This window comes from Mus musculus, chromosome 2 (assembly GCF_000001635.26).
Source record: "Mus musculus strain C57BL/6J chromosome 2, GRCm38.p6 C57BL/6J".
Classification (NCBI taxonomy): Eukaryota; Metazoa; Chordata; class Mammalia; order Rodentia; family Muridae; genus Mus; species Mus musculus.
The window spans coordinates 44164866-44183127 of NC_000068.7; the positions used below are offsets into that span (position 1 = coordinate 44164866).

Genomic DNA, 18262 nt, shown 5'->3' on the forward strand with positions numbered 1-18262 from the left:
TACAACAAAAGTTTTGACTTAGAAAAAAACACAACATTAAAAAAAGAAGAAGAAAAGGAAAGAAAAACATAACATGCTCTCTATACAGTTAATTCCTCAGTTGTGTAGCTGGGAGAAGTATACTCACCAACCACTGGCCCTACAGAAAGCGAGCACTCAGCTTTGAGAAAATAAAAGGTATCTGTCCAGATATAGATTATTCCTCATGTAAAATAGTTAAGGAGAAACTTGTTTCTGATTTCTGACTATTTGGAGGCTTGAGAAAATTTGCTCATAGGATAGATATCATGATGAAGAGACCCAAGCCTGCACTTGGGACATAGTTATGTTTTGTATAACATGTGGTCTGAGGGTAGGTGCATAGGTGGCATGGAACTTCACCTATGAATTCATTTGAAGCTCTATGTTGAATTTCAGGCTTTGGTACATTTCAGATTCCAGATTTTCAGATGGATGTACAACCTGTACAACAGTACACATGCCTACTGTTTAGTTAATTCTGTCTTTTAATCACAGGAGCAACTAGATAATTGAATAACAACCATAATAAAGAAATTCTATGAACAGAGGACAGGGAGCTAAGGCCATCATTTAGCCACAGAGTGCTTGTCTACCATGCACAATGGTTTCATCTGGGCTTATTCCTTAGTGCAATAAGGAAGCAGTGGAAAGGGGCAGTAGAAAAACACAGGTTTTAAGCAATAGAACAAAAACAACATGAGTCTGAAAAGTCCCAGGTGTAGAGCGTTTCTTAGAGAGATTTTGGTGCTCAATTCAATGATAATTTAAAATAAATCCTTGAGAAAGGAAAAAGACAATTTCTCCAAAATCATCCACTTGATCTCAGAGAAAGTAAAAGCCTTATGAAACTGAAACAAATATTCATGCCATCAGTTATGAAACAGAACAACAGCCGTTGTGATGAGATAATTTTTTTACAAAGTACCATTCAGAAACATTTATGGATCAAAAACAATTCTTAAACCTTGAAGGCAAGAGAGAATCACAATGGGGTGTGAGTGCTGCTGGCTCTGTCCTTGCTGAACTTGCCACATGGCTGTGACTTAAGACTAAAGGAAACCAGCCCCTCCTCCTCAGGGCCTTGCCAGCTCTGTGGCTGAACTAAGTCTACTCAGGCTTAGGCTTCTTCAGTAGAGAAAACGAGGGAACAACATTTTTAAATCCCCTGCAGCAACACCCAGCAACTTGCACCAAAGGTCAGCGTTGTTCTGAAACGTGAAATGTCAGCTGTTGAGTAAGCAAAGGATACTTCAGAGAATGTGGTTCTTCTCTTCTGAGAAATCTTTGCAATCCTCTTCATTCCGGTCTGGTTTGTTTTAAACAAAAGTGCGTTCGTTGACTTGGTCTCATCATCTTCCCAATGTATTCCTAGCACAGCAAACAAACCCCTCAGGCTGCATCCACTCATGGTATTTACTGAAAAAGAGCTCACTCTCAGAGTAATTTGTCTCAACCTTCACCAAAGCACAGTGTGGGCACCTTGAAGACACCACTCATTTAAAACTCATACCAAGTCTAACTTTGTTTCCAAAATGAGTAGTTCCCAGTCCAGCAAGGATAATGTGGTCATGAAAAGGATGTCCAAAGCCACCAATTTACATTGGTTTGGTTTGGCAAAACTTTCAAAGTTCTTAGAGTAAAAAAGGACTGACACGTGAATAACTCCAATTCAGATAATGCTCTCTCAGGATTTCAAGGTTACCATTCTGTGAGCCATTCCTGGGAGAGCTAATCAAGTCTGAACCTAGATAATTTATAACTACTGAACTTCACTGATAGGTTCCAGATTATTTTTTTAATGAAATGCTCTGCTTTCTAATATGCACTTTGTCATTTTTCTCTCGACTTACAAAACTTTAAAAGTATGATAGCAGAGGGCAGAACCCATTCAAAGGAGGAGCCACTAAGGTCGGAGATTGTTATTATTTGCAAGATAGATGATATTCATATCTCTGAATCTCAAGGGCTTAGAAGCTGTGTCATTACATCCGTACTACATCTAATATGTTTTACTTCACTCCCCCTCACTCTCTGGTTTCTAGCTGAAGCCACAAACAGTTTCTCAGCTATGACTCAGTTACCCAACCGCAGAAGTGGCACAGGTCTGAATTATCCTCTCCATCTCTATCACCAACACACCCTGCTTTTGTCCCAAAGGAAAATGGGTCATTCATTTAGGATAAGTCTGCTTTCTTTAAACACTATAGTGCATTTCATTTGTTCCCATGTAATATATATATCCAATCCACACTACTGTTTCAAATTTTTTGATTACTGAATTTTTTAAAAATTTTAAAAATTAAAAAAAAAAGTACATTTCTGCAGAAATTTCCAAAATACCAAGGCTGCAGCTTCAACTTACAAAAGCTTGGGACTCTGAGGCATTTCAGTGGTTGCAGTTCACTCTGCAGCCCAAGACAACATACACTTCAAATACATCTAAAATATAATATTATGAGCCTTAGACAATAAGTAAAAAGGTATTTCACTTTACATTGTATTTTAAAGATATTCATATTTAAAACGAGGCTTAAGGAAAGTCGTGATTCATATTAAACTGTGTTGGAATTTGTTTTCACTTATTTTTGACATCAGCTAATTAGCGAAACAAATAAATACCTACTCAATGTATTTATTTCTACTAGACTTTTCATCTTCAATCATTCTCTCAACTAATATTACTACGATTCTTTTAAAGTCCACTGAAACCTCTCATTTGGAAAACATGGATCCATATTGTTCATTGAGGTTTCTCTCTCCTAAAAATATTTTTCCTCTGAATTTCTCTTTTCTATAGGTTATACATTGCTTTTGTTAGGGAAAGCTTCATTTGGCCAAATTTTATATTGGTAGACAGGCGAAATTACTCATAACTCTTAGTTCTGAATGATATTTGGCTACATCTAAACCCTAACCCTTACTAAACAGCCTCCAAATTGCTATCCTGAATTTTGTTCTATAGACAGTATGGGAACACTGATAATGACTTCAGATAATTAAAAACTGGTATCTACTGTTGTTTATATCCTCAGAAAAGAAAAATTTTGAAAAGAATATAGTTCAATGTACAAATTCTATTACTTTAAAAAAAACCAAATGTTAATACTTTTTTTTTTCCATTTTTTATTAGGTATTTAGCTCATTTACATTTCCAATGCTATACCAAAAGTCCCCCATACCCACCCACCCCCACTCCCCTACCTGCCCACTCCCCCTTTTTGGCCCTGGCGTTCCCCTGTTCTGGGGCATATAAAGTTTGTGTGTCCAATGGGCCTCTCTTTCCAGTGATGGCCGACTAGGCCATCTTTTGATACATATGCAGCTAGAGTCAAGAGCTCCGGGGTACTGGTTAGTTCATAATGTTGATCCACCTATAGGGTTGCAGATCCCTTTAGCTCCTTGGGTACTTTCTCTAGCTCATCCATTGGGAGCCCTGTGATCCATCCATTAGCTGACTGTGGGCATCCACTTCTGTGTTTGCTAGGCCCCGGCATAGTCTCACAAGAGACAGCTACATCTGGGTCCTTTCGATAAAATCTTGCTAGTGTATGCAATGGTGTCAGCGTTTGGATGCTGATTATGGGGTGGATCCCTGGATAAGGCAGTCTCTACATGGTCCACCCTTTAATCTCAGCTCCAAACTTTGTCTCTGTAACTCCTTCCAAGGGTGATTTGTTCCCACTTCTAAGGAGGGGCATAGTGTCCACACTTCAGTCTTCATTTTTCTTGAGTTTCATGTCTTTAGGAAATTGTAACTTATATCTTGGGTATCCTAGGTTTTGGGCTAATATCCACTTATCAGTGAGTACATATTGTGTGAGTTCCTTTGTGAATGTGTTACCTCACTCAGGATGATGCCCTCCAGGTCCATCCATTTGGCTAGGAATTTCATAAATTCATTCTTTTTAATAGCTGAGTAGTACTCCATTGTGTAGATGTACCACATTTTCTGTATCCATTCCTCTGTTGAGGGGCATCTGGGTTCTTTCCAGCTTCTGGCTATTATAAATAAGGCTGCTATGAACATAGTGGAGCATGTGTCCTTCTTACCAGTTGGGGCATCTTCTGGATATATGCCCAGGAGAGGTATTGCTGGATCCTCCGGTAGTACTATGTCCAATTTTCTGAGGAACCGCCAGACTGATTTCCAGAGTGGTTGTACAAGCCTGCAATCCCACCAACAATGGAGGAGTGTTCCTCTTTCTCCACATCCTCGCCAGCATCTGCTGTCACCTGAATTTTTGATCTTAGACATTCTGACTGGTGTGAGGTGGAATCTTAGGGTTGTTTTGATTTGCATTTCCCTGATGATTAAGGATGTTGAACATTTTTTCAGGTGCTTCTCTGCCATTCGGTATTCCTCAGGTGAGAATTCTTTGTTCAGTTCTGAGCCCCATTTTTTAATGGGGTTGTTTGATTTTCTGAAGTCCACCTTCTTGAGTTCTTTATATATGTTGGATATTAGTCCCCTATCTGATTTAGGATAGGTAAAGATCCTTTCCCAATCTGTTGGTGGTCTCTTTGTCTTATTGACGGTGTCTTTTGCCTTGCAGAAACTTTGGAGTTTCATTAGGTCCCATTTGTCAATTCTCGATCTTACAGCACAAGCCATTGCTGTTCTGTTCAGGAATTTTTCCCCTGTGCCCATATCTTCAAGGCTTTTCCCCACTTTCTCCTCTATAAGTTTCAGTGTCTCTGGTTTTATGTGAAGTTCTTTGATCCATTTAGATTTGACCTTAGTACAAGGAGATAAGTATGGATCGATTCGCATTCTTCTACATGATAACAACCAGTTGTGCCAGCACCATTTGTTGAAAATGCTGTCTTTTTTCCACTGGATGGTTTTAGCTCCCTTGTCGAAGATCAAGTGACCATAGGTGTGTGGGTTCATTTCTGGGTCTTCAATTCTATTCCATTGGTCTACTTGTCTGTCTCTATACCAGTACCATGCAGTTTTTACCACAATTGCTCTGTAGTAAAGCTTTAGGTCCGGCATGGTGATTCCACCAGAGGTTCTTTTATCCTTGAGAAGAGTTTTTGCTATCCTAGGTTTTTTGTTATTCCAGATGAATTTGCAAATTGCTCCTTCTAATTCGTTGAAGAATTGAGTTGGAATTTTGATGGGGATTGCATTGAATCTGTAGATTGCTTTTGGCAAGATAGCCATTTTTACAATATTGATCCTGCCAATCCATGAGCATGGGAGATCTTTCCATCTTCTGAGATCTTCTTTAATTTCTTTCTTCAGAGACTTGAAGTTTTTATCATACAGATCTTTCACTTCCTTAGTTAGAGTCACGCCGAGATATTTTATATTATTTGTGACTATTGAGAAGGGTGTTGTTTCCCTAATTTCTTTCTCAGCCTGTTTATTCTTTGTGTAGAGAAAGGCCATTGACTTGTTTGAGTTAATTTTATATCCAGCTACTTCACCGAAGCTGTTTATCAGGTTTAGGAGTTCTCTGGTGGAATTTTTAGGGTCACTTATATATACTATCATATCATCTGCAAAAAGTGATATTTTGACTTCCTCCTTTCCAATTTGTATCCCCTTGATCTCCTTTTGTTGTCGAATTGCTCTGGCTAATACTTCAAGTACTATGTTGAAAAGGTAGGGAGAAAGTGGGCAGCCTTGTCTAGTCCCTGATTTTAGTGGGATTGCTTCCAGCTTCTCTCCATTTACTTTGATGTTGGCTACTGGTTTGCTGTAGATTGCTTTTATCATGTTTAGGTATGGGCCTTGAATTCCTGATCTTTCCAGAACTTTTATCATGAATGGGTGTTGGATCTTGTCAAATGCTTTTTCTGCATCCAACGAGATGATCATGTGGTTTTTGTCTTTGAGTTTGTTTATATAGTGGATTACATTGATGGATTTTCGTATATTAAACCATCCCTGCATTCCTGGAATAAAACCTACTTGGTCAGGATGGATGATTGCTTTAATGTGTTCTTGGATTCGGTTAGCGAGAATTTTATTGAGGATTTTTGCATCGATATTCATAAGAGAAATTGGTCTGAAGTTCTCTATCTTTGTTGGATCTTTCTGTGGTTTAGGTATCAGAGTAATAGTGGCTTCATAAAATGAGTTGGGTAGAGTACTTTCTACTTCTATCTTGTGAAAAAGTTTGTGCAGAACTGGAATTAGATCTTCTTTGAAGGTCTGATAGAACTCTGCACTAAACCCGTCTGGTCCTGGGCTTTTTTTGGCTGGGAGACTATTTATAACTGCTTCTATTTCTTTAGGGGATATGGGACTGTTTAGAAGGTCAACTTGATCCTGATTCAACTTTGGTACCTGGTATCTGTCCAGAAATTTGTCCATTTCGTCCAGGTTTTCCAGTTTTGTTGAGTATAGCCTTTTGTAGAAGGATCTGATGGTGTTTTGGATTTCTTCAGGATCTGTTGTTATGTCTCCCTTTTCAGTTCTGATTTTGTTAATTAGGATTTTGTCTCTGTGCCCTCTAGTGAGTCTAGCTAAGGGTTTATCTATCTTGTTGATTTTCTCAAAGAACCAACTCCTCGTTTGGTTAATTCTTTGAATAGTTCTTCTTGTTTCCACTTGGTTGATTTCACCCCTGAGTTTGATTATTTCCTGCCGTCTACTCCTCTTGGGTGAATTTGCTTCCTTTTTTTCTAGAGCTTTTAGATGTGTTGTCAAGCTGCTAGTATGTGCTCTCTCCCGTTTCTTCATGGAGGCACTCAGAGCTATGAGTTTCCCTCTTAGAAATGCTTTCATTGTGTCCCAAAGGTTTGGGTACGTTGTGGCTTCATTTTCATTAAACTCTAAAAAGTCTTTAATTTCTTTCTTTATTCCTTCCTTGACCAAGGTATCATTGAGAAGAGTGTTGTTCAGTTTCCACGTGAGTGTTGGCTTTCTGTTATTTTTTTTGTTATTGAAGATCAGCCTTAGTGCATGGTGATCTGATAGGATACATGGGACAATTTCAATATTTTTGAATCTGTTGAGGCCTGTTTTGTGACCTATTATGTGGTCAATTTTGGAGAAGGTACCATGAGGTGCTGAGAAGAAGGTATATCCTTTTGTTTTAGGATAAAATGTTCTGTAGATATCTGTCAGATCCATTTGTTTCATCACTTCTGTTAGTTTCAGTGTGTCCCTGTTTAGTTTCTGTTTCCATGATCTGTCCATTGGTGAAAGTGGTGTGTTGAAGTCTCCCACTATTATTGTGTGAGGTGCAATGTGTGCTTTGAGCTTTATTAAAGTTTCTTTAATGAATGTGGCTGCCCTTGTATTTGGCGCATAGATATTCAGAATTGAGAGTTCCTCTTGGAGGATTTTACCTTTGATGAGAACAAAGTGCCCCTCCTTGTCTTTTTTGATGACTTTGGGTTGGAAGTCAATCTTATCAGATATTAGGATGGCTACTCCAGCTTGTTTCTTCAGTCCATTTGCTTGGAAAATTGTTTTCCAGCCTTTTATTCTGAGGTAGTGTCTATCTTTTTCTCTGAGATGTGTCTCCTGTAAACAGCAAAATGTTGGGTCTTGTTTGTGTAGCCAGTTTGTTAGTCTATGTCTTTTTATTGGGGAGTTGAGACCATTGATGTTAAGAGATATTAAGGAAAAGTAATTGTTGCTTCCTGTTATTTTTGTTGTTAAAGTTGGCATTCTGTTCTTGTGGCTGTCTTCTTTTAGGTTTGTTGAGGGATTACCTTCTTGTTTTTTCTAGGGCATTGTTCCCGTTCTTGTATTGGTTTTTTTCTGTTATTACCCTTTGAAGGGCTGGATTCGTGGAGAGATAATGTGAGAATTTGGTTTTGTCGTGGAATACTTTGGTTTCTCCATCTATGGTAATTGAGAGTTTGGCTGGGTATAGTAGCCTGGGCTGGAATTTGTGTTCTTTTAGTGTCTGTATAACATCTGTCCAGGCTCTTCTGGCTTTCATAGTCTCTGGTGAAAAATCTGGTGTAATTCTGATAGGCTTGCCTTTGTATGTTACTTGACCTTTTTCCCTTACTGCTTTTAGTATTCTATCTTTATTTAGTGCATTTGTTGTTCTGATTATTATGTGTCGGGAGGAATTTCTTTTCTGGTCCAGTCTATTTGGAGTTCTGTAGGCTTCTTGTATGTTCATAGGTATCTCTTTCTTTATATTTGGGAAGTTTTCTTCAATAATTTTGTTGAAGATGTTTGCTGGTCCTTTGAGTTGAAAATCTTCATTCTCATCCACTCCTATTATCCGTAGGTTTGGTCTTCTCATTGTGTCCTGGATTTCCTGGATATTTTGAGTTAGGATCTTTTTGCATTTTCCATTTTCTTTGATTGTTGTGCCGATGTTCTCTATGGAATCTTCTGCACCTGAGATTCTCTCTTCCATCTCTTGTATTCTGTTGCTGATGCTCAAATCTATGGTTCCAGATTTCTTTCCTAGGGTTTCTATCTCCAGTGTTGCCTCACTTTGAGTTTTCTTTATTGTTTCTACTTCCCTTTTTAGGTCTAGTATGGTTTTGTTCATTTCCATCACCTGTTTGTATGTTTTTTCCTCTTTTTCTGTAAGGACTTCTACCTGTTTGATTGTGTTTTCCTGTTTTTCTTTAAGGACTTGTAACTCTTTGGCAGTGTTCTCCTGTATTTCTTTAAGTGATTTATTAAAGTCCTTCTTGATGTCCTCTACCATCATCATGAGATATGCTTTTAAATCTAGGTCTAGGTTTTCGGGTGTGTTGGGGTGCCCTGGACTGGGCGAAGTGGGAGTACTGGGTTCTGATGATGGTGAGTGGTCTTGGTTCCTGTTAGTAGGATTCCTACGTTTACCTTTCGCCATCTGGTAATCTCTGGAGTTAGTAGTTATAGTTGACTCTGTTTAGAGATTGTTCTTCTGGTGATTCTGTTACCGTCTCTCAGCAGACCTGGGAGACAGATTCTCTCCTCTGAGTTTCAGTGCTCAGAGCACTCTCTGCTGGCAAGCTCTCTTACAGGGAAGGTGCGCAGATATCTTGTTTTTGGACCTCCTCCTGGTCGAAGAAAAAGGCCCAAAACAGGGCCTCTCTCAGAAGCTGTGTTGCTTTGGCAGTTCCCAGAAGCTGTCAGCTTCTGTGGTGCAGACTCTCACCTGTGCAGACTAAAATCCTAAGTTCCAGGGAGTCCTGGAACCAAGATGGTGACCGCTGCTCCTGAGGCCAAGGCCGTCTCCCGAGCCAGGCGGACACCTGTCCTCTGGTCCGGATGGTGGCCGGTTATCTGCGGCCCGCCCAGGCTGCTGCCTCAGCGGCTCTGTGCTTCCGCCCGTCCCAGAAGCTGTCCGGTTCTCTGGCGCACCCTCTCACCTGTTCAGACTAATTTCCTAAGTTCTGCTGAGTCCCGGAACCAAGATGGCGACCGCTGCTGCTGAGGCTGAGGTCGCCTCCCAAGCCAGGCGGACACCTGTCCTCTGGTCCGGATGGTGGCCGGTTGTCTGCGGCCCGCCCAGGCTGCTGCCTCAGCGGCTCTGTGCTTCTGCCCGTCCCAGAAGCTGTCCGGTTCTCTGGCGCACCCTCTAACCTGTTCAGACTAATTTCCTAGGTCCCGCGGAGTCCCGGAACCCAGATGGCGACCGCTGCTGCTGAGGCTGAGGTCGCCTCCCAAGCCAGGCGGACACCTGTCCTCTGGTCCGGATGGTGGCCGGTTGTCTGCGGCCCGCCCAGGCTGCTGCCTCAGCGGCTCTGTGCTTCTGCCCGTCCCAGAAGCTGTCCGGTTCTCTGGCGCACCCTCTAACCTGTTCAGACTAATTTCCTAAGTTCTGCTGAGTCCCGGAACCTAATACTTTTAAGAACATACTAAATTATTTAAAGGTTTTCAGATTAAGACAAAATGCCAAGCACTGTCTAATTAAACAATTAAAAAAAATTAGTTAAATTTGGCCAGTAAATCATTCTAAATCAATCTTTTTACATTCTGAGCTTAAAGGCATAATCGTGAGGACAACTGGATCCTGTAGTAAAAGCAGAAATCAAATATTCGAAAGGTTCTAATTGTAAGGATTGTAGCATTTCAGATATCAAATGTGCACTGTACTTTTTAAAAACACAGTGAGGTCCCCTTACATCATCAACAGAGGTATTTTTTAAATTGAAAAGAACAAAATCTTTGATATTTATAAAAATATATTTAGGAAGGGAAAGTGTCTTGGAAATATACTGTTCATTAGATTACTCTGGAGCTCAAAACTCAAAACAGTTAATGCATTTGCTAATAGCATTTCTACATTATTACTATTGTCACTAGTTATTGCAGTTCATTGCATAGAAGAGTTCAGACTATAGGCAATGTTTTCTCTGCAGCATGTCACCAATACCAGTGGCATAAATTAAGTCACTCTCTTACAATCTACTGAAGAAATGTATTACACAACACAAATGTCCTAATTTAAAATGTGTAAAGTTTAGAAATGACAAAGCAGAGAAAGAACTTATTTCATGAGATGCAAGATCTTAGCAAAGTCCTTGTTACAAAGTAGCATAAATTTCCTCCAATTTATTTAACATTTATTATCATGAATCACAATGATTAACAATGATTTAACACCACTTCCCTGAAGAACATGCTGGGATAATGGCCTATGCCCCTGGCCAGTAATCTCACCCAGCCTTTTCTGAAAGCCTAGAGACAGGAGAGCACATGTACTCCTAACACAAAAATTATAACGTCAACATTTATTGGAGATAATGATAGTACATTAATAAGTATTCCTTTATATTTCTTATTTCTTAATAATCCTGCAGACTTGGTCATGAAAATAATTAGACATGATAAGCAAATGTGTCAAAAGCCAAATGAGTGGTTATCCAAATTCATGGCCAAGATAAGTTCTTTGGTAACCAATTCCAAAACTATCTGAAACTAACATATCAATAGGCCAGGTTTTCCTGTATTTTCCTTTTATGATGCAATATCTTATGTGAACATTCTAGAAACTAGCCATATGTAGAACATTTTACTCTGTAGGTCAAATATTAGGCCAATCCATGCCATGTGACCATGATCACAACAGACAGAGAATGGTCCACAATTAGGAATGGGGAGAGGTGGAGAAGGGTGGAGGACAGGAAGAGATCAACAAAATGAGAACAAAGAGAAGAAAACAATTTACAAACGCCTAATTATTTTATCTTTCCAAACAAGAGCAGTTTCACACACATACACAAACACACACACACACACACACATACACACACAGAGTTCATTTCTTCACTCTACTTCTTGCTTGCCTTGGGAATAATGGTAAATATGCCCTGTGTGCCATGCAATGCCAAGGGGTTTATTATTGTTGTTGTTTTAATGAAACATATTTGATGCCATTGTGTCAGCACCATATGATTAAAAATCAGGAATCAAACTTTTGAACCTTGCTTTATTTGAGCTAATAGAAACTTACCTTCTCTGTGGAGAAGGGGTGTTCAGCCGTCGTGTGGTACTCACTTCTTTATTGTATCCCTTCTCAGTTCTTCGATGTGCTAATGTGAAATATGCTATTTTGTTTTTAGGCCTAGACGTTGATGGAATTTATCGAGTTAGTGGCAATCTTGCAACAATACAGAAGTTAAGATTTATTGTCAACCAAGGTAAGTGATTTCTTTCCTTAAGACACTTTTCAGGAGTTATATATTTAGCAGTGCACAGACTCTGATGAACACCATGATCAGACAGCAGTAATGATTTGGGGTTAGGGAATGACAAAGTGCAGAAAATAAAAAATTAGATAGAAAATAAGAAATTAGAAGTTTTCATTAGATAAAAATAATTCTCAGTTTACCTGGAGGTACATAGAATAGAGAGTAAACCTAATAGCTCATAATAAATAATGAGTAGAATAAACAAAGTAAAATATAGAAAGAGAAGAATAAAATAAAAAAAAATAACCCAGCTTTGAAAACCTGTAACTAGCATATAATGGGTAGTTGGTATGTGTTAATGAAGGAAACAAAAACAAATGATGGGGACCATAAGTGTTTTTAAAACCCTGAAAGATGTGTATGTTATTAAAGAAATATAAATTTTTTAAAAAATGAGCTAACCTGTTCAATAGAAATATAATGGCACTTCATTTTGGAAGACATTGTGGTATCCTTTTATATAAATGAATGGATTCTTACCATCTGATACAGCCTCTCTGCACTGCCTGTTATTCCCATACAAGACAGTACACACAAATATTTACAACTTTATTCATAATTGGCAAAACTTGAAGATAAGGTTGGGAAGTAGCTTGAGGATTAGATGTCAGAACAATGTACAATGTACCTAGCATGCACAAAGTACACTGGTTTCTATCCCCAAAGATAGATGAAAACTTGAGGGCAGTAAAATATCTCTCAGTGGGTGAATGAATTTAAAAATATGGTAAATCTATATAATGGAATATTACTGTGACAAATGGAAAGCACCTCTTAAGCCAGGACTAGAATTTGAGGGAACTTTAAATATACAATTCTGAATAGATGAGCCCCCAACAAACATCCAGAAAACTGCAGTACTCCAGGAAAACTCTACAGATAGTGAAAGATTAGTGATAACAAAAAAATTTGAGAAAGAAGGAGAGATGAGGGAACACAGAATTTAAAAGCAGTTAAACAATTTGTGCGGCAGAAGCACTACACATACGTTATTAGATACTTGCCAAAACCATGAAGAAATACAACACAGAGAGTAAACAATGGCTAGCAGTCAAAAATAATATATCAACATCAGCTCAGCAGTTGTGACGTTACTTCACTCAGCGGTGTGAGAGAGTTCATGGTAACTGTACTTTCCACTCAACTTTTCTAAGAACCTGAGGCTGCTCTTAGAAAGTATATAAGTAAAGAAATAAAAATAAGAAAATAAGGAAAAGAAAAAGTGAGGCACTTAAATGATCTTAGGATGACGTTTAAAAACCAGACAAAAATGGCATAAGCCAGCTATTTTTAAAATGCTTTGTCCTTGACATCTTATTTATTTTATTTTATTTTATGAAAATATTTTATTTCTTTATTTTATATACATGAGAAGTGCACTGTAGCTGTCTTCAGATACCCCAGAAGAGGGCATCGGATCCCATTTCAGATGGTTGTGAGCCACCATGTGGTTGCTGGGAATTGAACTCAGGACCTCTGGAAGAGCAGCCAGTGCTCTTAACCACTGAGCCATCTCTCCAACCCTTGACATCTTATTTAGACAGTATATACTTATGTGTATTTCTTCTTCTTCTTCTTCTTCTTCTTCTTCTTCTTCTTCTTCTTCTTCTTCTTCTCTCTCTCTCTCTCTCTCTCTCTCTCTCTCTCTCTCTCTCTCTCTCTCTCTCTCTCTCCCCTTCGTTCTTTTCAAAGTTAGTGGGTTGGAGGGGAGTGCTTTGGGAAACTTTGTGAGAACAGAATGGAATCAAATGGGGCTGGAGAGACAAGTTGACAGTTACACTCGCTTCCTGCTCTTGGAGAGGACCCAGATTCAGCTTCCAGCATCCACATCAGGAGGTTCCCAACTGCTTGTAACTTCGTTTCCAGGAATCCAACACTCTTCTCTAGCATTCCTGGGTACCAACATACACATGGTGTACATACTTAGAGTTGAACACCCACACACATATATGATACAAAAATAAAAAATTTTAAATATTTTAAAGAATAAAATTAAGCGACATATGTGATATTCTTTTAGCAATATGACAGATTCATATTAGTTTTCCTTGAAATTAGAAATAGTTAGTGGTGTCTTCAGGAAAACTTACAATTCCTCATGATGTTGGTTTCAAAGCCTGCTTCTAGCTAGCACCAGGTCCTCTGGTTCTCCTTCAGGTTGCCTTTATTTGCAACTGTGTCTTTTGCTTCCGCAGTGCTAGACATTGAACTCTGGCTCGCACATGTTCACGTGTGCTGGAGCCCTGAGCTACACACCCCAATCCACGATGCACTCTTAGGCTGTCCTCTCACATTTGTGTGCTGCTGGTTTTTAGTAGTTTTACATATTACTTTTACTTTCAATGTCTTCCTATCTTTCCTTTCTCATTCTGCATATCCAAGCCTCCGGGAAAATGCCCATTGTATTTTTTTTTTTTTTACTTATTTGTTTTTCAAGTCCCGAATTATTAGTATCTTCCTACAGGAAGCCTTCTGTCTGTAATCTCCTCTGTGTTCTCCTCATACTCAGAAGTTTAATTTATAATAGTATATGCATGTGTATCTTTCACCATCAAAATATCCCATGCATGTTAAGACCCACTGATTTAATACTGCTTTTAGAGATAATGTAATTAATACTTTATACCAAGAAACATGAAAACCTGAAAGTTTCAGTCTCAAAAAATAGGATTAAAATGTTGAAACACCTCCTTCTTCCACAAATCTCTATGCAGAGTTCGATTTAGATTTCTTGCTTTTGTAAAAATGATAAATCTATTGTTTTTAATTGTGAGCTTATGCGTGGTTATGTAAATGTTTGAGCTTGTACCCACTAAAACCAAGACAATGGATCTTTTTGGAGCTGGAGTTTAGAGGCAGTTATGACCCACCCAACATAGACGCTGGAAATTGGACTCTAATCTGGGCCAATTTTCAGCCTATTTGGCTATTGTTCTTTTTCATAAGCCAGTGCTAGTTATGTTAATAACTGTGAAATTAGCATATAAGTGTATGCATACCTGTGTATGTGTGCATCTTTTTATCTGTGTGTGTATATGTATGTATGTGTGTGTGAGAAGGGTAAACACACACACACACACACACACACACCTATATATATATATATATATATATATATATATATATATATATATGCACATGTCTGTATATGTACATGTCTGAATGCTGTAGTTACACATATTAAAACTGGTAAGCATTAAACTGTTTCTCTATAATTTCAGGTGGAACAGCTCATTTATGTGTTAACTAGATTTTTGTCTAGCTGCCTCAGTGTTTATTTCAAAGAATCTTTAAGGGCTCTGCTTATTTACTAATTTGACTTGGCAAAGCACGGAACTAAACTTTATATCACTTCTTCATATTGGTCCCATTGGCCTAAGCAACAGTGTCCCAACCGTGGGTAAAAATTGGATGAAACAGCCCAGTCTCGTTTTTATTCTCTTTATAAGCAGCTAAAATAATTCTTGTAAGATAGCTCATGCTGGAACCATATCCTTACTGGGATTCTAGACAGCTGGGCAACACATTTCTCCTACAAAGAAGAAATCTCAAAACAGAAGCCATGTTAGAAACAAACACTAGCTGCATTTCCTGCCTTTAAAAAAAAATATGCTCAGCAGTTTGAAAAGAAAAAAAAAAAAACAATCTGCAATGAAAATATGAAATCTATCCATCTCATCTTTTACAATCCAAACTTCAGCTTCCTCCGAGATTTTGTAACTGCTCATGTTCCCGCAAATGTTGACAATGTAAAGCTGGACAGAGGCCTGAGTTGGTATCTGGTAGGATAAATTGTCAGCAAACAGCCTTCCTGTTCTACAGCGTGTGAGAATTCAACAGTCAGCACAAATGATGCTACACGGGGACCTTTGATACTGTTGACTCTACCAACTTGTTTTCTAGAGTGTTTTGGCTGACATGATGAGAAGCCAGAGAGATGCTCACTGGTTAAAAGCACTTGTTGCTCTTGAAGAGAATCTATATTCCATCTCTAGCACCCATGGCTCAAAACTATTCAGGGGATCTAACACCCTCTTACATCATACTAGGCCACACACGCTATATATATTTGATGATGAGAGTATTATTTGAATTAATTCTCTATATTGGTCTCTGTATTGGTCCAACAATCTTGTCACTAACACTGTATCTTGTTCATCATCCTAGCCAGGGTTCTTACAGTGCTGCCAACAGAGGAGGAGAGAAATGGTGTATGCAACTTGGGGAGTGACACTAGCATGTTCTCTTTTGTGCATGTGAATGTGTGTGATGAACTAAAATACCGACGGATGGCATGAAGTTTCCACAGCAGAGTTATGTAAACATCATACATTCATTTTGTAATTTAATATGGGACATGAATGAATTTAGTGCACCCCCCTTCTATTAGCATCTTTTGTCTCCTCTGTGTTCAACTTACATTATGCTTCTTTTTAAAAAGGTTCTAAATATACATATTTTTTTAAAAAATGAATAAGCCTTACCCACTATTAGACTACACAAATGAAAACTGATTTTGGAGATTTTCAAGAACAGTTGAATTGCAATTTCTGTGTTTCGCTGACTTTCTTGAATGCTCAAATCATCAGCAATTCTAAATACACCAGTTGAATGATTCAATTTGTTTTGGTTTTCTGTTTGACTCACTAAACCAGAAAGAATTAGATACCCTTATTATACTTCCAGATCAGATGACACACAAGTTAAATTCAAAGTGATCACTTTTGAAAAACATTTCCTAATTAAAATTAGTAATGCTGATAATAATTTTATTGTATAGGTAGCTGCTATTTTCACAATTTAATATGTCAGGCAATCCACTGAATTCTCTGCATTTATAATTTAATTTAATCTTTTCTTCAACCTCATAGTGCATATAGGTGCAATTATTAAGCTTGTTATTTTCAATGAGGAACCTGAAGCCGAGTTGTTTTAAAAAAAATAATAATGCCTCAAGAATACCAAAGCTAAGGAGCTAAGACTAGCTCTCAGATATCTCTGACTTGAGGCTGTGCTGTTAAACACTGCCACGAAGCTACATTCCCTATGCACTGACAATTATATCCTTCCTATAAAAAACAGAAATGTCCTTTCAGGCTGTGCATACATTTGTACATCCCTGTTTTTACTCTCTTTCTCAACTTTGGCTATTTGTACTACTATTCAGTTTGGCTAAACCTATTTACGAATGGGGATGTTTGGGAAAACATCACAGGAATGAAGGTTCCCAGCAGCTCCAATCTCTGTAGGGTTTATGATTCTATGCCTGGATCAAGAAGCACTTTGCAACCTCTCAAAGAGGCATTACAGATCCGTGACTTACGAGGCTATTGGTGCATTAGTGAGTAGTGCCCTGCCTTGTTTGTTGAATTTGGTGACAGCTTTCAGTGACATTTTTGCTGATGCAACTCTCCTGGTCTATATGGGCATCCCCAAAGAAAACTGGTGCATGACCTTAGATGTCAGCCTGTCATCAGCCTGTGTCATTGTGTTGATTCTTCTGCATGATCTGTGACCTCCTGATGGCTTTCCAGCATGGGTGCACATATGCAGAAAGCAGGCTTCAGCACAGAAGATGTTCTGTGGCTGTCTTAAGGACTACTGACAGTGGGTCTTAGAAATCCTCCCAGACTCCCTCACATCAGCCCTCAGTTTCAGCTGCCATCTAGACACATTGCCCAAAATCCAGCCTAGCTGTAACTTTCATTGTATTACTTAGATGTCTTCTGGGTTCACTCTTCATATAAGAAACAAGAAAGATTGTCACCCTTTCTGGAAAACACCACATATGAAGCTCCACCAAATCCCTGAGCCAATGGGATAACTGTAAAGCACCAAAAGAGAGGGGTGACTGGTTATTTTCAGGACCAGTGCATCTTGATACAGTTAAAAAATACAATTCCCCTCAAGTGTTCACCCTAAATTGGAGGGAATGACTTCTTACCAGGATTTTAGAATTGATTTCCACTGTTAGAAATGCAGATAAGAGATGCCATGTTCTCATTTTCACTACAGATGAACAAAACATATACATTACATAAATTCACATGGCCAAGCATCTTCTATGTTCATGCATACACATGGGTGTTTGTTGTTTTTAGTGGAAGAGGATTTTTTTCTTTTTTCTTTTTTTCCTTTGTTGTAGACTTGTACTTTCCCTATACTTCTATATTTATTCACAAAAAATTATTGGCATCAGAAGACATATTGTTAGTTGGCAAGTGGCGGCTTTGCTTCCTTTAAAATTACTAATAATAGGTCAGCCAAACTAGAAATATCCATTAGAAAAACAATTTTGCGTTACCAATTATACCTAAGCTAGTTTTCCCCAGCCATGCACCTTAAAGCAATAACCAAGCTTTAGCAGCCGTCCCTCTGCATCACATACATTTTGTAGCATAAAAATCAAATAAAGGAAAGGAAACCTGGGAAAGAATATGGATAATTGGCAGCTTCATCTGGAAATAAGCAACTGGATGAAACAAAAAGAGATTTTGAACAGGATTTTCAAACTTCCAGTTGTGTTATTATAAAATAGTCCTTGTGTTACATCCATTCATTTTTCTATTAAGTGGGTTTATATTGCTCTCTTGTTATTTTTAAGATGAGTATTTCCTTAAACCTACTT

The 18262-nt window shown here is 38.4% G+C and overlaps 1 protein-coding gene across 10 annotated transcripts in view; it reads left to right on the forward strand.

The window, feature by feature from the left end:
* Arhgap15 (Rho GTPase activating protein 15) overlaps positions 1-18262 on the forward strand; it is a 647156-nt gene that overhangs the window by 416068 nt on the left and 212826 nt on the right. For 9 of the 10 annotated variants that reach the window (XR_001783199.2, XM_006498397.4, XM_006498398.4 and 6 more), the window contains one exon: positions 11506-11583. Coding sequence is in view for 9 of the 10 variants with exons in the window: in XM_006498397.4 (XP_006498460.1) it covers positions 11506-11583 (78 nt within the window). In the remaining variant the exon portion in view is untranslated. Of the gene's footprint in view, positions 1-8369; positions 8756-11505; positions 11584-18262 lie in introns of those variants that run through there. The other variant, XM_006498403.3, reaches the window with a different exon arrangement.